This window comes from Dunckerocampus dactyliophorus, chromosome 4, assembly GCF_027744805.1.
Source record: "Dunckerocampus dactyliophorus isolate RoL2022-P2 chromosome 4, RoL_Ddac_1.1, whole genome shotgun sequence".
Lineage (NCBI taxonomy): Eukaryota > Metazoa > Chordata > Actinopteri > Syngnathiformes > Syngnathidae > Dunckerocampus > Dunckerocampus dactyliophorus.
This window is the reverse complement of record NC_072822.1, coordinates 12,560,344-12,583,305: the sequence shown is the minus strand read 5'-3', so window position 1 is coordinate 12,583,305 and position 22,962 is coordinate 12,560,344. Positions and strand designations below refer to the sequence as shown.

The following is a 22,962-nucleotide window of genomic DNA, read 5'->3' as shown; positions in this document are numbered from 1 at the left end:
GCTTTTTATTTCCATTCCATAACATATGTGCCACAAAGTTTGCTGATCTGACGAGGCGAATGGTGTCTTTAGGAAACGTGAACCAGCTTACCGGTACTGCGTCTCCTCGAGTGTTCCAGGAAAAGCCTTCAACATAACAAGTGGGCATAATCTAAAAATATATATAACAAACAACAGCAATTCTTTCAGAACTGGACCATCACAGCTGAGAAAGCATTGGAGTGAAGGTGAAGTTCCGGATAGGGCCGTCTGGTATCTCAATATTTACTGTAGACAAGAACACCAGCCTGTCAGCACAGCTAACGTCATAATCATTATCGTCATCATATGTTCAGTTCAAACATAGTTTGATTTAAAACAGGGGTCCCAACCACCACCCCAACCAACGACCCCCACCACATTATATATATCCAGCACTATTAAAGTTACTTTGACAAAAAGAAAGGACAGGTTTGTGTTTTATGTGATTGGCAACATTTAAATTGTACTTTATTTACAAAGCAGATCCTCGCTCAAACAGTGTGGTGATTTGTCATTAAATATGCCATTATGTCTAAACTGAACAGTTATAAAAGTACTTAAGAGTGGAAGCATACCCCTACGAACCTAATGAGGAGAAGCGGTATAGAAAATGGATGGATGGAAGAGTTGAAGCAAATATTGTTCTCATCAGCTGGCATGTTATTGTTAGCTCACAAGCTACCTGTTGGCGACCCCTGTGATAGCATCACTACCTTTTTAAAGTTGGATACACTACGTGTTTATGTTAAACAACTTAGACACACAACTAGTGTTCTGAAGACTAGACATCAATATTATAATGGTAACCGGAGAGCAAGGTTGTTAAGTGACACTTTAAAGAAGTAAGTTAGCACGTACCCCATAAACGTGATAGCCACTTGTAGCTTCCCCGTGGGACAAAAATGAGCTCCGAACTAACCACATTGCTTGTTGTTTTTAAAGAGACTTGTCACTGGGGTAAAAAAAAAAAGTCATATTTGGAGACCGTGGAACAGAGGCTAGGTGGAAATTGAGGTAGCTAGCTAGCTGCCACCAGAGAACCAGAGTGAGAGCCAGGCAAAACGTGTAAACAAAGATGCCAGAAAAGTCGAATGGCAGTGAGATTGAAAGGTAAGCGATCACACACGCTGGTATCGTTAGATTTAGCCAGTGACATGCTGTCGTCAATTAACTCCACATTTTACAGGCTATTTTTAATTCTCATGACAATGAGGTAAAAGTGCATCCCTTGTAAACTCAATATGGGACACATACATTTATCTGGTCGTACATGCGCGAGTAGATGAAAAATTGACTCACAATGTCTCTTTTAAAAAGACCAGTCGTCTAAGTGTATCTTTAGTAACACAATTACAGTGGAACCTTGGTTAACGTACGCCCCAGTTAGCGTGTTTTTTGATTAACGCAGAAAATGTACATATATTTAAGCAAGATCAACTAGGACACCACCTTTGTGTTTTGCCATGAGTTATTTCTTGAATTCAATAGTGTTTCTCAAGTTCATTATCAAATGCTGTCACTCTCAACTTTCTTTGGCTCCATTCTGGGTTATTTTGCAGCCGTGAGGTATAACAGTTTGTTGTCTGTATTTGTTGGCTATGTAGACCACGCTGGATGGACCCCTCTGCATGAAGCATGCAACCATGGCAGTGCCGCATGTGTGGAAGCTTTGCTACGTCACCAGCCCGCCCCCCTCATCAATTATGTAGTGGGCGGAGTCAGCCCTCTGCACGACGCTGTACTCAACGGACATCTGGACATCGCCAAAATGCTTCTGGAGACTGCAGGTGCGTCAACTTTATAGGTTAGCTGTATCTAACACAGAATGCAGGTAGTACTGTTCTGATCCATTGGTAGGAATATCAATATGGCTGACAGTGTGGCTTTATCACAACATGCTCTTCAGTCAGTTGTAGTTATTGTAGGACATTGCCAACACTGAAACACCATCTGTGTTACATGTTTAAATGATTGGAATTTAAGTAATGTGTACCAAATGTCTGCATTTCATCTAGTTTGCGATGTTTGGAATTTTGCTCATCATCCAAAATCCCGATGTGAGACAAGAACACACATCTTTCCCTTTTCGGTGTGTTCCAGATAGCCACCTTATGCTGGTTGTTTTTCCACTAAGAATGCACTTTATTGCATTCACTTATTCTACCTATAAAGCCCTCTATAAAAAAAAAAAAAAAAAAAAACTCAAAAAAATGCAGACGGCGCTCCATTTACATGCCGTGACCTGCGTATTAACCAAGCCATAGTGACCAGGGTTTCCACTACATGTAATGGATCTTGGCGCAGCACCATGGTAAGATAAAAGCCGCCACACCTTGGAAAAAAAAATAATGAAAAAAAAAATATATATATATATATATATATATATATATCACCCTTTTATTTATATATATATATATATATATATATATATATATACATATATATATATATATCATCCTTTTATATATATATACATATATATATTTATTTATTTATTTTTTTTTTTTTATGTGAAAACAATGTTAAGTAATACATTATGAGTGGTGTATGCTATATCGGGTGCCCATTACAGCGATCGTGAAGGTAGTGTTGGTCATGTGTATGATGATGTACATCATAACAGTCACTTTGGAGAAGTCATATGACATCAGTCAGCTGACATTTAGCCCCTTTCTGATTCGCTCCTGTACTTTGGCGGCAAAAAAAACAGATGTCGGGAGCCACACAACGATAATGCAACTTTCATCTTTATTTTTCCAATTATGGATAAAGTAACTCAGCGGTAAGATGCCTATATCTATAACAAAAGTTATCCGTTCACTTGTAGCGGCTTGTTACTTAGAAAAAAAAGTAAATTGTTTCGTGGCTGCGCGTCGTGTCATGAACTCCACTATGGATGTGTGTTTTCTCCAAATTCATTTGTCAAACTAACTATGTCAGCTGAATGCTATTTAATATGTCGCCTTGTCTTTTGCATAATCATTTAAATTTGTTGTATACAGTATCTGTAATGTTTGATAATGCTAACTTGACATAATAAATGTAGTGTATGTATAATGAACGCTATGTGGCTATTTTCAGACATATTACTTAGTTTATGTACACAACTATAGAGGAGTTATGTGTAATTATCTTTATTGCCATATTGATTTGAATTGTGAATGCTGAATTATATCAACTGTTTTGATGACCTGGAAACTTTGAAACTGTGAATGTGAATCATGAGTTTTTAGTATAGTAGTTGAAAAGTTGTTGGTTGGATTGTATATATGCTGTATATTTTATAGTAAGAGGTACGTCATTTTGATTGTGTGCACCACTGATATACACGTACAATGTACATAAATACTCATATTTATAAATATATACAATCATGGAAGAAATTATTAGACCACACTTGTTTCTTCAGTTCATTGATCTATTCTAATGCCTGGTACAACTAAAGGTACATTAGTTTGGACAGATATAATGATGATAGCTCATAGCTCATATGAGTTGAATTTAAGAGCTGATATCTAGCAACTTCCATGGTTTTCTTGGTAATAACCAAAATCACTTAAGTTCTTACATGAATAGCTATAGCATTGTACTGCCAAAAAATGAACTCTTATGAGCTATTTTTGTTGTCATTGTTTTATTTGTCCAGACAAAGGCACCTTTTAGTTGTATCAGGCATTCAAATGAACAAGAAACTGAAAAAACAAGGGTGGTCTAATCATTTTTTCCATGACTGTATATGCTCTCTGTTTATAGTAGGCGGTAGATCTTTGGGACATGGTCATATTAGAAGTAGCCCACAGGCTGAAAAAGTGTGAGCACCCCTGTACTATATAGATACATGCATAGCCTATTTTTTACATATTGACCACAATTAGTTTGGTATAAAATATCAAATATCATAAAAACGTTTCACTACACTTTATTTTGAAAAATGTACACCGGAATCGCCTGTTTGCCCTGTTAACACTTGACAGATAAGGAAAGGAAGAAAAGACAGAGAGAAAGGTACCATATTTTTAGTTAATCAATGCATTTCTTGTTCAAGCCTGTGAGAGTGACCCTAATGTTGACAGTAAATTTAAATATTTAAAAAATGTAAAAAAAAAAAATGGCTGCCACAGTAACGCAGCAGCGGCGGCAGTCCGTCTCCCATGCAGCCCACCACCACAGCTTGAAAACAATCCTAGGGGAAACCCTGGCAACATTGTTATTGTAGGAACTAACACTGAGGAATTACGTTCCTGGCGTAGTGACGCGTCCAGTTTGACTGTGTATACTGTACAGCTGTCAGGGTTTCCCCTAGGATTTTTTGAAGCTGTGGTGGTGGCCTGCATGGTACTGCCGCCGCGGCGTCGTGCCACTGCTGCGCCTGCATTTTTAAAATTTTTATTATGACAAATAATTTTTTAATGACTTAAGAAAGATTCTGGAAAAATTCTGGATCCTCATTTGTCCCAAAGTCGACAGTGTCAGCGGCTCTCACGAAGTCCGCCATAGCACCACCACGAGGTCACTATCGAGAATGCACGGAAAAGAGAAAAATGTGTTTTTGTCTCCTATAAGGATGGTGGATAATGGACAAAATTTTAAAAAGTGAATTTTCCTTTGAAGGAAAACCAATTATACTGCCTATTAGGCTATATTTATACAAATAGCAATGCAACATTTTATGCATAAGTCCACCTTATTTTTTTTAGATCATGCTCCACGTACAGTACTTTATGTCAGATCAGAACTAATTGTGTGTGTCGCATTTATATGTACTACTAGAATTGTCTAATATTGTGCAACAATAGTGAGTAAATATTTTACTCCAGCAACACAAAAACTTTCAAACCTTTTGAACTCAAATGCCCTGAAATTTGAGCAACTGGGAATTCAACCAAAACATCCATCCATCCATGTGCTTCTCATTAACATGATAGGTGAGCTGGAGCCTATCCCAGTTGGCTTTTGGCTAGAGGCGGGGTACACCTTGGACAGGTCACCAGTCGATCACAGGACGCGTACAGGCAAACAACCATTCTGGACAATTTAGAATCTCAGGAAAATACAGTCTGCCTCAGTGGTTAACTTCCTTATACACTTGTATGACAAGTAACAATGAAAACAAAAAAGTTACCAAAAGTTGGTAAAAGATGGTAACGGTCTGACACTCCTACTATTATTTCCCAATGTGCCATTTTTCTTTTAAAATATGGACAAATCAAAGGTTTGACCAGATTCAACCAGACTGTGTTCAACCAGGAGGTTGAGTTTGAGGTTCCATTGCTTTTTCATTAAAAACTAAGCTTTTTAAAGAACCCCCACATTACTTTCTGTGCAAAATTCTACAAATTAAGGGTGTGTAAGTGTGATGGGGGCGGGGTCGGGGTCAAATCTACTGTGTTGACCACCTCTGCCTCTTCACACTTTCACTAATTAGGGTTAATTTGATTCCCATTAACACATGTAGATATTCTGTCCTCAAAAAATTAATTAGACTGGGATCATTTGCCCCGGAGAGGAAACAAAGCTCGCTTTCTCTCCTTTTTTTCTTCCTCAGAAACAGGAGATTGAGGGAATTAAAAGAGGTCAGAGGAAGAAGACGAAACTACAGAAAGCTGTGTGTAAAAAAATTTAGCTCAAGATGAAGAGTGTGCATGTGCGTGTGACATCTGGCCTGCCGTCTAGGTCAGGTCTTCTCCCAGGGATGAAACGTGTGGACAAAAAAAGAAATAACATTTAAAATAAGCAATGAGGAGAGTAGCTTCAATTGGAAACGAGCTGCGGGCTTCTACAGTCAACCTGTCTACTGACTGTCTACTGTTTGCTCACACTTGATGGCCTTCTTGTCTTGCGGCTTTTGAGGAGGCGGCCCTCTTGACTGCAGTCAGTCTTCAGCATCTCTTGTGGGCTCTTTTGCTTCAGCGTCTCTTGTGAGCTCTTGGGCTAAACCATGGACATTTTTGACTGATGTACTTCTTGTCTTTTTCTCAGAGTTTTGGCTTGAGGGGGCACCGCCGACCCGGTTACGGTAACTGTTGTTTTGTTGTTTAAAAAAAACAAAACAAAACTTTTTATCTATTTGCCATTGAGACACACACACTGTACCCCGATAGGAAACAGGCTACTGGGCCATTTTCTCTTTTTTCTATATCCTAGTGCCTGCTAGACCTCTGATTTTTTATTTTTTTTTCACTGGAGCATCACTCACGCTGTCGTCCCTGTTGTTTGCAGCAGACAAGCTAAGCCAAACTGGCAAGGCTTGTGTTAGGCCAGAGAGGGCAACACTGACACTGGCACACCAACAAAGGCTTTATTTAGGAGTGATCTCACCCCTTTGTAAGCCTGTCTGCTCAGAGGCCTTGGCCTGTGTGTTTGTGCATGTGTGTGTCTGTGTGTGTGTGTGTGTGTGTGTGAAACAGAGAGGTGGTGTGTCTCCCACTCCTCCCCCCTACAACTGAGTCCCTACAGGCTTTATGAAGCTGGCAAAGAAAGAATGCCATGGCTGAGGGCAAGGCTAACTCTCACACTCACACCCCTCCCTCGTCTTCCCATTGCCCAGGGCCACCCCATATGACCCGTGTGTGCGTATCGATGGCATGGAAGTATAGCCACACATGTTTATACATTAGGTCTTTTTACCTCTCTCAACATTTTCAAGACCGAACATTAACAAGACTGAATAAACTAACATTATGCTAACATGTTAATAATAAATAAAAATAATTTATCACAATAATATTTCCTTTTAAAATGTCAACTTTCACTCTGTAATGTTGTGGAATTGCTGTTTGCGCCATACTTTTCAACTGCATTAAAGAGCGGCATTTTTTTTTGTGATGACTTTCTGTGTGCGCACACCATTTTGTGCTTTTCCGTTTGTATTCTCTTTGTCAAATGTCACACTGAGTGTTGACTGTCGGGACGAAGGCTCTGCATCTCGATGTGTAAGAGTTTTTTTCACAGATGGGAAAACTGGGTTGGGAGGATAAGTTTGAAGTGGGCCAGTTCGTTTTATTGCCTTTTACATTGCTACCACTTTTGCATAAATTCAACACATGGCAATATATGGAGGCTGGCAAAACGATCGTGTTCATTTTCATTTGTCATGTGATTACTAGGGACGCTTCGATCAGGTGTTTATGCTACCGATACCGATCATTCATGAGTGAAATTGGTCAATACCAATACCACTACCGATCACACAGATTAAGTGTAAATTTTTAAATAAAAAAACATTCAGAAAACATTTATTTTCATATCTTATTTCAACCTAAACAGAGCGAATATGTTTTTTTTTGTTGTTGTTTTTTTTACCAGAACATTAACAAAATGCTGGTGTCCCCAATTATTAACTGAAAACCTGAATGAAAAGCAGGCTTGCAGGTGCCTCATGTTGTTGTGGGGTAGCTCCCTGGTGCCCGCGGGCACCACCCTGGTGACGCTTGGGCTATATTATATGACAGGTGAACTCTGGATGCAAGAGCAGCTTGATGGCAGTCCAGCAGGACCCCAGGCAGTTGGAAAACCCAATTTCCTCCACCACCGACGATGGCCGGCCATCCAGTCCGACGAATCCAACCACTTTTCAGGCTATCACAGGCGCCGCTAATTAGCCGCCACTGCCCGACCGACCCTGCCAAGTGCCTGCCCCCCAAATGCACACCAAACTAAAGCTTTTTAAGCTGTGTTTTTCAGAGTGCAAAACTTATGTCACTCTCACAACGACAGGAAGTCCCACAGGGCAGACATGCTTGTTTTGGCTTTGTGGAGGGAAAGTGGGTGGGAAACGGTCACTATAGGCTGGCTGCTGCAATGGGGACGGAGCTGATTGCCGAAGGGGATTAAAAGGGATTTAAAAGTAAGTATCGGGATATGCCGATACCATGCTTTTTCACGGAAATCAGACGATACTGATCGGTGGCCGATCGATCGGAGCACCCCTAGTGATTACTGAATTTATTATCACTAGACAGTTTTTTTGTCTGAACGAGAAATCACTTGTCACGTTGTAATTTTGACACCCTTCCTGTACACTGTTTTATATTGGTGTATATTGGTTTGTATTAAGTGTAGTAATCGGTATGATATTCTTCTAGTTCAACCCCCCCACCTTATAGTCAGTGTAAACTTAACATTCATCTATGAAGGCCGTTGGACGTTTTGTATGGTGTTTTTGAGTCTAAATTATCATGAATTTTTTTCTGGCTTGAGTCAAGCTCAAAGACGAAAGGAAGGGTTGGAATACACATGACACCTCCATTCTTCAATTTCATACACAGATTAGACCTATGGCATACAGAAACATTCCTGTAGATGTTATTGTAATGTCTTTTGGTCATTGGCGCTGGAAACAAGGGTCCCCTTGGACGCATACACGGACCTCATCACTGTCACTATGTTAAAGAAAGTCCATTGCACTCTGCCTTTATTTCCCTGTGGGTGTTGAACACAGCTTGGCTGCTATTAGAGGTGAGAGTGCGGCTTCACTCTTGTCATCATGTATTTCAGATGCACCTCTCTCCATGCTGCTTTAAAACCACCTTCCATAGCTGGGAATTTTCCTTTCTTTCTCAATCTCTGTCAGGTGGTTGTCAGGATTAAGAACTCTATCCAAGTATCCCTCATCGTAATCTGCCGCTCTGCAAGAAGCAGGTGAAGCCTCTTTAGGGATAAACCAGTGTGTGGATATATAGGTGTTGTAGATGCAAAATCAAATGAGAGGGGTAATGGTTTATAGATTTCTTAGCAAAGGTTTTGGCAGCCTTACACCCTACATCATCTGAATTATGTGCAGACTGTAGTCTTTTTTTTTCTCACACTTAGTTAAGGCCAAGGCCACAGTGGAGACAAAGATATTTGTATTTATCCTGATGCATTAGCCTGGCCTCTTTTATCTCCAAAGTCCAGGTAGGTTTTGCATGTCACTTTTTTTTCTTTTTTTTTTTTTTTTTTGCAAGTAGTATAGTGGTGCCTATGGTCATGAGCTTTGGGTAGTGACCGAAAGGCATAGATTGCACGTACAAGTAGCCGAAATGTATTTCCTCCATATGACTCTCCTTTAGAGATAGGGTGAGAAGTACTGTCATCCGGGAGAAACTCGGAGTAGAGCTGCTGCTCCTCCGCAGATGAGGTGGCTTGGGCATCAGGTCTGGATGCCTCCCTGGGGAGGTGTCCAGGGCATGTCAGACCAGTAGGAGACCTCAGGGAAGACCCAAGGCACTCCTGGCAACGCCTTAAGATCCGCCGCTTTTCTGCTTAGGCTGCTGCCCCCCTATAAGCAGAAGAAGATGAATGGCTGGATGGAGTGGTACCTCGATTTTCATTATTTATTTGTTCCAGAAGGTCAGATGAAAACTGACACGTACAAAAACCAAAGCAAATTTTCCCACCGGGGGAAAAAAAAAATCTAAATTAAACCCAGTTTATTCTATTTTATACAGAATTCTTATAGTTTTACAGGCAGAAAAGGATACAAATTGTTGTTGATGCAGCAAATGGAGTAATTTGTGTAACTTTCTCGTTTGAGTTTGCCAAATGAATGTGCCTTACAAGCTACCGTAGTATTTTGTAACTTAAGTAGGGTTGGACATCGATTAAATTTGAGCGGTTCTGATTCCTCATTTCAATTCCGGTAGCTAATGATTCTTGATTCCATTTCTTTTCAAAGATAGGGTCATAAAACTTTGCATGGTTTAAATGAGGACACAAACCAAAGTTTTTGGTTGAAATGTCTGAATGTCGCCATGATTTTTTGTTTATTATATAAACTTTTTATGAATTACTTTACTACGTTTGCTGCTTCAATATTTGCATAAGATTGACGTAATTTATTGTTTTACTTGCCTGACTGGTTGGAAGAAGTCTGGTTTAGTATGTCAAAAACAGGGCACTTTGTACACCGTTAATCCGGAGGTGTTTAATCCTGTGAGTGGTGCACCCTTTGCATGATATGGCGGGTTTTTTTAGTTTTTTTTTTGCAGCACACAAACGCTTACTGCCGCTTGACATGGATTTTGTCAAATTTCCAATCAAATTTTGCCTTGATTGAGTGTGACTACTAATTAACCCACTATAGAGCCGCAGAAAATTTTGAGTGCCACTTATTTTATTAAGGCTATGAGAAACACTATTGAATTCAATCTCGCTAGGATGTGCAAATAGACTTTAACAGCATAAAGTGACATCTTCTTGGATCACCTTTGTTTGATCACCACAATTGTACATTTTCCTCCTTGGGAAATGAGATGGAATTGGTTGTAGATTTTTTGCACCAACAAATCGTATAAATCTGTCAAGTAGTTTTGAGTTGTTTTTTCTACTTATAGTAATACTGCTACGTGTGCAGGTTGTTGGCTTTTTGATTGTTATCAGTTCCAAAGGCCACCTCCAGCTCACCTCTAAATGATTACACCTCAAGAATAAGAGCAGGGAGCTCTGCGAGTGCAAGAATCTACCTCAAAAATACGTACCGGTAACTTAGAAGTTTGACTTTGCCTCCGCAATGTCAAAGGCTCCTTAAAAAAAAGAGAGAAAAAAAAACACAGAAGAGGCTCTTTTTTAATGGTGCGCTCACGTCCCACAATCTTGGTAATGTTGAAAACTCTTCTAAAAGTTCATGTCCTAATAATAATAATAATAACAATATTAATAAGGCATGTAAGTGACTTAGGGGAAAATGGCAGTAATGATGATGACAGTTGGTGAGCCTGTTTTTAACATCAGTTTGAAATAAAATCACTGTGGCTGAGAACTTCAAATATAATTTCAATAATGTATTTTTTTTAATGAGTGTAGACTTTAATGAAGGACAAACATCACTATTGTGTTTCTAGACCAGGGGTTCTCAAATGGTCGTGTAGCCACGAAATTCGAACTGCGAAGTGAGAAATCTTTAAACGGATATTTTTTTTTTGGGGGGGGGTTGCATGCTAATGGCACCCTGCTCAGCTAATCTGTGTTAAATTAGTTGACTATTATAATATTATAATGAGATTAATTTGGAGTCTCTCGCACATCACTGTTATTGACAAAAATGTAAACAGCCAGTAATTCTCCCCTGCGTTCCCTGCCACACTGTTAACTACTATGAAGTAATTACCCCTTCATCTAATTCTAATTCTATTTTATTTTGAGAGGTGACTTACAAAAAATGCTAAAGCTTATTCTCATATTCTGTATATACAGTACAAGTATATGATGTGTCCCCATAAGCTGCAGTGAGACTTTATTGCTTGTTTCATGGTGCTAGACAGCAGCTCCCAATGGACATGTGATGACGTTGGCTGAGCTTCACTCGCCCTGCTTCTGTTTAGGGGGGAAGAGAGGGTGTTTATGTGGCGCTGCCTGTTTCCCAGCTTCCACTCAGACAACAGACACACACAGGGAGGGGGCACTGCATCCTTGACCATTCCTCTCTCATTTCACAACAATTTGACTTCTCCCTCCTTTCACTTCTTGTCTTTGCCTGCCCTCTAAAGGCCAAAGGACTGTGCACTTTGTACACTGTGTGTGGAGACTGTCACACACATACTCTGGCACGCACACACACACACACACAGAGGATGGTGTAATTACCCCATGCTCTGGTGTAATCCCCCAGGTGTCGTATTTATCTCCACTGCCGTGTATGTGACACCCAGCACCAACCTAAATGCACTTCACCTGCCATCCCAGCAGCAGCTCCCAAGATCATAACTGTGTACTGGAGAAAATAAATAGTATTGTGTTGCTGTTAGTATGACTTTTGCCAGCATGTAAGTCATTTTGGCACTAGTTAGGGCGAGTAATGATGTCCCTATGCAGTAACACAGCATACCAATTAATGATTAGTGTACAGTAAATGATGGATTGTATGTAATATCTGGTGTTTACCAATTAAACACGATAAATTAGGATTTGGTTGGCATACATAAATCTCTAGACCTCCAATATGAGAAACCTGTCTTTTTCAAACTTTTTTCTAGGGGAAAAAAAGTACTTATATTTAGGCCAGCATGAGATGTCCACCAGTGTGTTTGTACAGGACAAAATGTACTGTATGACCAAAAGTATCGGAAATACGGATGATGATAAATAATTTCTACAGCACTTTTCTCTGTACTCAAAGACGCTGATGGCTATTTAAGAACATGTATGCATTTTTATTTTAAATAAGCATGGGATATTAAATGTTATTCAACAGAAGAAGCCCATCTGCTCTGTTTGAAATCGCCTTGAGATATTGACATACAGTGTTACCTCTGTTTTTGTTATTAATTTCCAAAGCTCCAATAAAAAGTGTACAAAAACCAAGGCAGTTTTTTCTACCGGAAATCATGTAAATCAAATTAATACAATCCAGACACCCAAAAATATGAACAAAAATACATTTTATAGATAATAATTATAGTTTTACATGCAGAAAACATCCATCCATCCGTTTTCTATGCCGCTTATCCTCATTAGGGTCGCGGAGGTATGCTGGAGCCTTTCCCAGCTGACTTTGGGCTCGAGGCGGGGTACACTCTAGACTGGTCTCCAGCCAATGGCAGGGCACATATAGGCAAACAACCATTCACACTCACATTCATACTTAGGGACAATTTAGAGTCACCAATTAACCTAACGTACATGTTTTTGGAGTGTGGGAGGAAACCGGAGTACCCGGAGAAAACCCACGCACACATGGGGAGAACATGCAAACTCCACACAGAGATGCCCAACGGATATTCGAACCGAGGTCTTCATGCAGAAAACAATGCAAAACAATTGTAAATAATGAAGAATGGATGGAACTTATTGTTGATGCAGACTTCCCGTACATCTTGTTGAAATCAAGTTCAATAATGTTTCTTACTTTCTTTGTCAAAGTAACCTTCTTTGGCCCCATGGGGGGTTATTTAGCAGTCTTAGGAACGGACAATGAGTCAGCAGCGCATAGGTTGCTTTGTTTGGGCACTGCATTTTGCGGAACAATACAGTACAAGACAAACAGGCTAGTTTGTTACATGCATCACTGTATGAAAACAGGCAACAAATTGTTGACGAAAACTAAATCATACGAAAACTGTGGCATACAAAAATCGAAGTTTCACTGTACAAAATTCTCCAGCCCTAGGAACATTACAATACAGTATTAACAGAAAATGTTGATAATGTGTAGTTAAAAATAGTCCTGAGTGAAACGTCACTTCTTTCATGTTTAGTTTATGTTTCGACAGCAACCTATCTACACGGCAAACTAGTCAGACTGGCCTGAATTAATTGCACCATCTGCTGGCCATTGCCAAGTTGTGCTAGTTTTTAGCTGTAATTTCTGAAGCCAAACCTCTAAATTGTACTGGTTAAACTACATGTGTCTGAATGGAAAAAGAATTGCAGTGAGTGAGGCAGGCAAATGACTGTAAATATGACAACGAGCACACACATTTAGCTTTCAGGCAGACACATCTGCTATCAAACACACACAAGTCACTCTTACACACTTTCAGGCAGGCTGAGCCCAGATCCGTGCTGCAGGGGGGCCTCGCCTTACCCACACCAGTGTCGTCTCTCCTGTTGGAGGCTGCCTGTCAGCTACTTTTGACACTATGACAGCAAGTGTGCAATGGAAGACGCTAACTCTGTTAGGGTGTTTGTCCCCACTGGTGCTTACTGATGATGTGAGGTTACATGGCCTCCACGGGGAGACGTGACAATCGTCTAGAAAAGACAATATATGGCTGATTAAACTCTTGTTTTATTGTGCTTGCTGATAAACCCTAGTAACAAACAGTTTTGCTCCCCCTACAGGCAGCCATTATCTTAAAATACTACTGCTATTGCTATTATGAACCACTACGCTAGGTTGGCACCCCTCTCCTTATCATAAGTCAGTCAGCCTGTTAATAAATTAAGTCAGACTAGAACATATATTTGCTAGAGTATACATGCTCTATGTTTTCTTATATTGGGGTTAATACAGTACATATAGCCTACTGTAGTATAGGGATGTCGATAGATGGATAGATATTTCAAGAAAAAACTGCTTGTTAGCTATGTGTTATACAGTATATGTGAAAAAGCATATTATTGCCCCCCCCCCCCCCCCCCGGCCCTTTTTGGACCGCAGCTTGGAAATAAGAAATAAGACGAGGCAAATATTAAAAAAAAAAAATGCATTGCCCAAGGAAACTGTGGAAATCTGCTGTTTAAAAAAAAAAATCTTTTTTTCTTTTTTTTTCTTTTTTTAATCTCGAACGAAATTTTATGTTGGGTCAAATTAAATATTGTAAAATTGAATTTGACCTGGGAGAAATGAATGTCAGTTTCACATTGTTAGCATCAGAACCTGACGAGCAAATGCAGGTTCTGGATGTGGTATTCTGTGATTAATGATTCCACCGTTTCTTTATGAATTCAGAGAAAATTCATTCTAAATTGTTTTTAAGTCAGAAATACATTTGAAACTATATTTCTATTTCAGCGATTTACTGTTTAGAAAACCAGGCACTACCCTCCTAATATTAGTGGTAGGATGTTTAAAATACCAAATATCGCTGTGTATTTGTTGTATTGTAACCAGCTGGCAACAAGCAGACACACCCTTTCCACCCTTTGTGTCCTGCTTGATCATATGTTTACTCTTACGCCCTTGACTGCTGCCCTTGATGTTTGACCCCAGCATTTGAAATGATGCTTGCTTATGTAAACGCTTATGTAGATGAACTCCATTAAAAGGTAAATGAGCGCTGACCTTGGTAAAGTGCTCAGATGTGCTCCACACTGTTGAGTTTGTGGAGTAATTTGAAAACAAAGCAACACTCCACCGTTGTCGGCTCGTGCAGCTTCCTGGCAACAGCTCCCAAAATGGTTTAAGAGCAGCTCTTCACCTGTTTGTGTGTTACACACTGAGCTTCCACAGAGGCCTGCGCTTTGCTATTAAGTGGCGAGGCTGAGCTGTCAAGTTGCCTGAACAGGAATGAAAGGAAACAAAAGGGCCCACACTTGACTCGGGCTTGTCTGATTCTCTGCAGATGTATTTGGAGTCAGTACTGGCCCTCTTTATTGCATGTGCACCTAGTCTCAACCAAATATGATGATGTGTCCTCCAGGTTCTGAGCTCCTCTATCAACCAGATGGAAAAGGTCGCACTGCATTGGATCTAGTCTCCACACCAAGTCAGAGGGCGGAGCTTGTCCACAGTGCACAAGCAGGTGACTCCAACCTGAAGAAGAACACCAAAGAGGTGTTAAACCACACCCTCCTGGAGGCGGGCTCCTGCATGCTAGCACACCTCATTGTATGCCACCAGCAGGAGAGGGGCCTGCCCGGCCGCACACAGCCCAGCGATGTGGCCTCCAGCCTGGGGAACACAGTGGTCCGGGCCCTGGAGAAGCACTCCCTTCAAACAGTGACACAAGGCTGGACGGACCAAAGAGCGCTGAGACTCGCAGGCGACACGGACATCCTGCTGGAGTTGACCAAACGAAACCTCTCCGGACAAGTGTGTGAAGCGGTGAAGAACTACAAGGGGGAGAATACGTCACTCCTCATGGAGATTCTGGGGAGTCTTCAGTCTCAAGGAGAAATACTTTTGGCCGAAGTCAGCAAAGACTTTTGAAATAAGCTATTAAGGGCATTGGTATGATTGATTAAAATAGTCAATTTTACTTTTAAATGACCATGTGAAGATACAATGACAAAATGCCAGGAGACCATTTTTTGCCTACATTTTGTACGTTGCCACAGTGTTGCAGGATTCAACAATTGTATTCATTATAATACAGAAGAATTACATGTCAAAAATGGTATTGAGAATTTAAATTTTAGTTTTTTATATATTTGTACTGTCCTTTACTACCTTAAGCTTGTTTTAAAGTTCATGTTAGCAAAATAAAGAATCGATTCATTAATATTGTAGTTTGTATGCGCTATACTATACAGTAAGTCTACACACTAGATAAAAGTTAAATTTGATACAAGAGCTGTATCAAAAATTTATATAACAATGCTTTAAAAAGAAACGTGTGTTTATCATAGTGAAAAATAATGCGTCAACGGCGGTAATTAAATTATTTCATGAATTACGTTAAATTTTTTTGCATAAATAACACATGCACATCATCACAAGCCAGACCTCTTTGTTATGACCGCACAACGGAGACAAGTTGACATCACCACAGAATCTGACACTTTTATGACATTATTCTGACTTTAACACATCAACAGCAGTGGAATTCCAACACCATATATGTATCTCTATCTCACAAGCACGTCTCTGCGCTAGTCCACGGAACAACACTTCTTCATTCTCGCCACACTACCTCGAGGTGCATTCACTGACACACCGGCATCACAATATCTTAATTATTTGCCCCCCTACTAATTTCTTTTTTGTTGTTGTTGCATGTTTGCCACACTTAAGTGTTTCAGATCATCAAAGAAATTTAAATATTAGTCAGTGACAACACAACTGAACACAAAATGCAGTTTTTTAATGAAACATTTCATTATTAAAGGGGAAAAACAAAATCCAAACCTACATGGCCCTGTGTGAAAAAGTGATTGCCCCCCTAAACCCTAAATCTGGTTGGGCCACCCTTAGCAGCAACAACTGCAATCAAGCATTAGCGATAGCTTTCAATGAGTCTCTTACACGCTGTGGAGGAATTTTGGCCCACTCATCTTTGCAGAATTGTTGTACTTCAGCCACATTGGAGGGTTTTCCAGCAAGACCCGCCTTTTTAAGGTCATGCCACAGCATCTCAATAGGATTCAGGTCAGGACTTTGACTAGGCTGCTCCAAAGCTCACTTGCTGGGGTGTTTTACAGTAGATCATTGTCCTGCTGTAGAACCCAAGTTGGTTTCAGCTTGAGGTCACAAACCGATGGCTGGACATTCTCCATCAGGATCTTTTGCTAGACAGCAGAATTCATGGTACCATTTATCACAGCAAGTATTCCAGGTCCTGAAGCAGCAAAACAGCCCCAGACCATCACACTACCACCACCATATTTTACTGTTCTGTTTACTGTATAATGTTCTTTTTCTGAAATGCGGTATTACTTTTACGCCAGATGTAATGGGACACACACCTTCCAAAAAGTTCAACTTTTGTCTTGTCAGACCGCAGAGTATTTTCCCAAAGGTCTTGGGGATCATCAAGATGTTTTCTGGCAAAATTGAGACGAGCTTTAATGTTCTTTTTGTTCAGCAATGGTTTTGGAACTCTGCCATGCAGGCCGTTTTTGCCCAGTGTCTTTCTTATGGTGGAGTCATGAACACTGACCTTAACTGAGGCAAGTGAGGCCTGCAGTTCTTTGGATGTTGTCGTGGGGTCTTCTGTGACCTCTTGGATGAGTTGTCGCTGCGCTCTTGGCGTCAGTTTGGTTGGCCGGCCACTCCTGGGAAGGTTCACCACTCTTCCATGTTTTCACCATTTGTGGATCATGGCTCTCACTGTGGTTAGCTGGAGTCCCAAAGCTTTAGAAATGGCTTTTCCAGACTGATAGATCTCAATTAATCTCAGTTAAGTTATATTTTAACAGGGGGGGGGCAATCAATTTTTCACACAGGGCCATGTAGGTTTGGATTTTTTTCATCATTAATAATAAAAAGTTGAATCTAAAAACCGCATTTTGTGTTCAGTTGTGTCGTCATGGACTATTTAAATTTGTTTGATGAACTGAAACATTTAAGTGTGTCAAACATGCCCAAAAAAAAAATCAGGAAGGACTCTTTCACACCATTGTACATGTATTTGTGGTCTAAATGTACAGAAAGACAAGTAAATACGTGAATTTTCTTATCATTAACACTCAAAGTAACCTCTTGATGTAAAACATAATCGTTAAACTCACTCACTTGTCCATGTGACGCACACAAACGAACACCTCCATAATTGTCTCCTTTCTTTGCGCCTGAGCAGGATCCAACTAGCACTGTTCTCTCCGTGCTGACCAGGGGCTGTTCACATGATGGCGCATTCCAAGTGCAAGAACAATTTGCTATTAACACGCTCAAAACGTGTATTCAACTTAAATCACGTGGTGTCTTTGAGCACAGCCCCTCATTGCCCATATTAACACGGTTAAAGTGTGGGTCAAATGCACTGCTGCTAGGAAAGACTAGTGTTGGGATATTCGATTTTCAGATGTGTGCTATCTCGTAACTTGATTTAAATGCTCTATTCATTTATATATATATATATATATATATATATATATATATATATATATATATATATATATATATATATATATATATATATAATTGTGTCCTGTCATTTTATCTTTCTGTTAATAAAATACTGTACAGTAAGTTTGGCATATGACAGTTATGAAAGTGATTAATCATGATTCATTCATTTGAAAACTGGTTAATCTGGTTAAAAATGTTCATTTGACAGCCCTAGTTCTTTATTGTGGTTGTAGTTTTCCGTGTTATGCATCGTTTCATCGTTAATATTTTCTAATGTATTTAATAAGACAACCGAAATATTACAAACATCTGAATATGATGCAATTTTTAATACACCTCTTGTATTGGATCTCATTCGATTATGTCCTGCAAGAAAAAGCATGTCTAACGTTGTGGAATAATTGAAAACTGCTAAAAATTAAAAAACAATTTAATGTCTTTTTTTTTTTCTTCAACATACAACAGATGCATTTTATTTCTGTTTTACCGAGCCAGCCCACCTGTGCTCCTGCGCTCTTCGTGTCAGGCTGAACACGTGAAGGTGATGATTTTGATGATGTCACAGGCAGGCAAACATTGCAGGCAGACACAAAAACAAAAACACACGTCTTAGGAAATGAGACAGGCATACAGTAAACAGCAACAGTAGCAGACCATCAGCAAGCATACGGTATAAAATACAACCATCATTTCAATAAGGTAGCTATAGCTATGTACAGTTCCATTTAAAAAATAAATAGTCTCATTTCAACTGGGTGCAAATATGAGTGCTTTTTTTTTACAGCTATCAGTCTGGTGATACATTCATTGTATATAGCACGGAAATGTGGACAACATACAAGGCATTAAACACTCTGGTATGCTTGCAAACACGAAATAAATAATGACTAACAACCGAAAAGATGTAACGCACCACAGAATAGTCAAAAGGTGTTGCTGCAAAAAAAAAAAAAAAAAGGCAAACTAAAATACATTATATGGACAAAACTATTGGGACACGTGGCCATTCATTACGTTTTTAGCAGCTTTTTGTGACTATAAGAGCTTTCTATGAGCTTGTAGAGTACGCCCATGTACACTGTTCTCCGTTCTAGTTACCGTAATCCCAAAGGTGTGTGATGAGGTCATTGAGGTCAAGTTCTTTTACACCAAAATCATCCAAACATGCCTTCGTGGGCCTTGCTGTGTGCATTGGCCGGTTTTCCACAGCACAGTAGCCTTGCATGGGCTCATGCCTCGATTTGGGGTGTGGTCAGTTTTCTACTTCAATATATGAAGCCGTAAAAATGATGGCAATGGTTTAATTTGTTTTGAACATGCATACAAAAGGTACATTGGACTACATCACATAGTACAATTCACAGTTCTACATGTCGAAAAAGGAATAGGAAGACGCAAAGCTTATGCTGCATTGAACGCATCAGTCGGAACGAGACACTGTAAAGTCGGTTTTTGTACGCGCCAGTTTTTGTATGATTCGGTTTTCGACTCAATTTTTCTCCAAATTTTTTCCTCGGTTTTCATACAAGATTGCCCTCTACTGTAATTTTTCCGAGAAATTGAAAATCCAAACTAAACACCTTATGCGTTGCTGGCTTATCCAGGAGGAGACTGGCGGAGAATGTGGACTATACTACTATATCCATAGACAAGAAAGAACAACGGGGAAAACTGATGGGTTTTTTGGGGGGGTTTTTTGTTATCAAAGAGGAGACTGAGGGCAGCAAGAAAAGTGAGCTCTGCAGCAGACTGGATCATGTGAAGTATAATATCGCAGTGTGATAAGGGACAGCCACAGGGTAAACTAACAGCATGTGTGTTTATTTTCGTCATTTCCAGCTGTGTATCCTGAAATGTTACAGTGACGCCGCTACGACAAGCAGCAGTGGTTTTCATCACCCATACGGTATTAGCTCTGTATGCTTGGAACCCCATCCATCCATCCATTTCCTATACTGCTTGTCCTCACTAGGGTCGGGGGTATCTGTCAGCTGTCTTCGGGCGAGAGGCGGGGTACACCCTGGACTGGTCACCAGCCAATCACAGGGCACATCTAGACAAACAACCATTCACACTCACATTCACACCTATGGACAATTTAGAGCCTCCAATTAACCTAGCATACATATTTTTAGAACGTGGGAGGAAGCCGGAGTACTCAGAGAGAACCCACGCATGCACGGGGAGAACATGCAAACTGCACACTGAGATGTTCCAACGGGGATATGAATGCTTGGAACCCATTTGTCCAATTAAAAGTGAGGAGAGGGGTGTCAGCATAACATTGAGGGAAGCTCAGGGCTCAACGTTGGATTGACTGACTACTCAACCAAGAGGTGTGTCCCCACGCTTTTGTTTCCATTACACTTCCAAATGCATCATAGGTTATAAGCCAGCGTTTGTAGAGGCAACAGCTCTTGAGGGACAGTGTATTATTATTATTATTGTCTTTCAAGTGGATTCCTCACATCCAGTGACACATCCGCCTCTGATGGTATTTAAGCATGGGGGTCGACACGCAATATAGATGGATGTGGACATCCAGGCAGACCGGGAGGCCTCCTGGGATCTTTCAAAATGAAGCCCAAGACAATGTCCTTCAGACAAGGTTGAAACCCTGCACTTACTCTGCAGTGTAGGAAAATGGAGATGGATCACAATAGCATACACACGTACACAAGTACACACGCATGGCAGATGTAGCTACACATCAGTCTACACAGCTGAAGGGGAGATAACACACAACAACAGCGAGAGGTCTTTTGATTCCATAAACGTGCACACACAAAAACCTCACTCCTCGCATGCACGCACATCAAAGTTGAGGTGGGCCAGATGGAGAGGGAACGGCCAGCCGGGGGCACCGCATCACACGGATCATGTTTGCATTGTGTGCGTGTGTGTGTGTCTGTGTGTGTGTGTCTGACAAGGAGAGGAAGCGCCTGCTCAAATGGGATGTTGTGTTTTTATATGTGAACAAGTCGGTGTTTTTCGTGGGATGTCTAAGCGTATTCCGCCAAGGTGTTTTTGTGGAGTGTGCATGTGTGTGCGACACAAACGATGCACAAGAAGATGAACAGAAAGGAACACCTTTTAAACGAGATTAGATGTGACAGCCTGAAGGCCTCACTGCGATGTGTGTGTGTGTGTGTGTGTGTGTGTGTGCCAACGGTTTTTAAAAACTACCACATTTGACCCGAATGCAAGACGGTATTTTATCCCTGGAATAGAGTCTGAAGAAGATGGGTCGTCGAACGACGTCTCCCCGAGCGAATCGGAGCTTTTCTTCTTGTCACTCACAAACACCAGTGACCTGGAGAGACGCAGCCGTGACATAAGAGACTGATGGACAAAAAGTGTCTCAAAGGTTTTTAGCGAGTTAGCAAACTAAGTTCTAGTGATAATGTCACGATAATGATGATCAACGAAACAGACAACTGGCACTTTTGTCAACTGTATTTGGATTTGTTGTGCTTGTTTGACGTGAGTACACAAACATGTTGATAACCTGTAACAAAAATAAAAGTAAAATTGTAAACGGGATAGGCATACGCATTTTTAGCTACTGAAAATGACTAATTTAGGCTTTTTTGTCTTTCATTTTGACATTTTTAAAAAATATTAAGACACGCCTCTCAATCATTCAACTAAGCAGTTAGTTCTCTCGTTGCACAAGTTTATGCTTCCAATACTGTTGAAGCAACGGCATGATTGGATGAGTTTGATGTGGAAGAACCTGACCTCAACCCATTCAAACACCTTTGCGATGAAATACAACACATCCCAACATCAGTGGCCTCCTGTTTCCCAAATGGGCACGTGCCAACATACCGTTGTCCCAATGGTGCACGTGTTCTTCTTATATGCTCCTTACACGGCTCAAAAAATGGCTTCATCTCTGAATCAAAGTGCATGAGAATATGTAATTGCTGCAATCCAAATGAGTGTCATTGAACGTAAGAAAACACAACGTACCTTAGTGCCTTAGTACCTTAGTCAGGTACCTACACAACGTACCTTAGTGCCTTTGTACCTTAGTAAGGTACCTACACAACGTACCTTAGTGCCTTAGTACCTTAGTAAGGTACCTACACAAGGTACCTTAGTGCCTTAGTACCTTAGTAAGGTACCTACACAACGTACCTTAGTGCCTTAGTACCTTAGTAAGGTACCTACACAAGGTACCTTAGTGCCAAAACAATTAGAAATATATGAACTTCAGCAATGGAATAAGTATGATAGTGGCCAGTGACAATTCAAGCTATTAGTGAGGCTTGTTTCCTGGATAAAGATTGATGCACTTGATGCTGTTTCAGCGCATGAAATGAGAAAAAGACACAAGTTTTTGATGGAAGGAAGCAAAATCCATCCATCCATCCATCCATCCATCCATCCATCCATCCCACTCTTTTCTTCGTTGGTTTGGTCATCTTTTGAAAATGTGAATCATCACATTTGTTCCTTCAGTATTCTGTGCTGCACACTGAGTAATACCAGACAGAAAGAAAGAAGTGGGAGGGGGGTTGGTTGGGGGGTGGGGTTCTTAATCAGGACACGTTGGTTCCGAGCGCCTCCCTCTGCTCCTCAGAGTCCAGTAATGGAGCAGCAGAGAGGAAGTGGACAAGAGAAGAGCTGGTGGGTGGACATCTACCCGGGGTTGTTTTTCTTCCGTTTATTTGGACTGGGATTGGGATCCAGTTTCAGCTCTCGGTACTGCACCTGTTAAAACACACACATGCACACACACACTGGTCGGTCAGGTGGAGAGAGCAAAGGATGCTTGAATAGCACAC

At 40.5% G+C, this 22,962-nt stretch overlaps 2 protein-coding genes across 9 annotated transcripts in view; one reads left to right on the top strand and one right to left on the bottom strand.

Annotated features, from left to right (window-relative positions):
• slf1 (SMC5-SMC6 complex localization factor 1) overlaps positions 1 to 22,962 on the top strand; it is a 60,620-nt gene that overhangs the window by 23,182 nt on the left and 14,476 nt on the right. Inside the window, exons 17-18 of one of the 3 annotated variants that reach the window (XM_054775001.1) lie at positions 1,626 to 1,808; positions 15,081 to 18,150. In XM_054775001.1, the coding sequence (XP_054630976.1) occupies positions 1,626 to 1,808; positions 15,081 to 15,589 (692 nt within the window). In that variant the 3' untranslated portion in view covers positions 15,590 to 18,150. Of the gene's footprint in view, positions 1 to 1,625; positions 1,809 to 6,000; positions 13,997 to 15,080; positions 18,151 to 22,962 lie in introns of those variants that run through there. The other 2 variants (XM_054775002.1, XM_054775004.1) reach the window with 2 other exon arrangements.
• Positions 18,504 to 22,962, bottom strand: part of mctp1a (multiple C2 domains, transmembrane 1a) — a 133,163-nt gene continuing 128,704 nt past the window's right edge. For 5 of the 6 annotated variants that reach the window (XM_054774995.1, XM_054774996.1, XM_054775000.1 and 2 more), the window contains one exon: positions 18,505 to 22,888. In XM_054774995.1, the coding sequence (XP_054630970.1) occupies positions 22,817 to 22,888 (72 nt within the window). In that variant the 3' untranslated portion in view covers positions 18,505 to 22,816. Of the gene's footprint in view, positions 22,889 to 22,962 lie in introns of all 6 variants that reach the window. The other variant, XM_054774999.1, reaches the window with a different exon arrangement.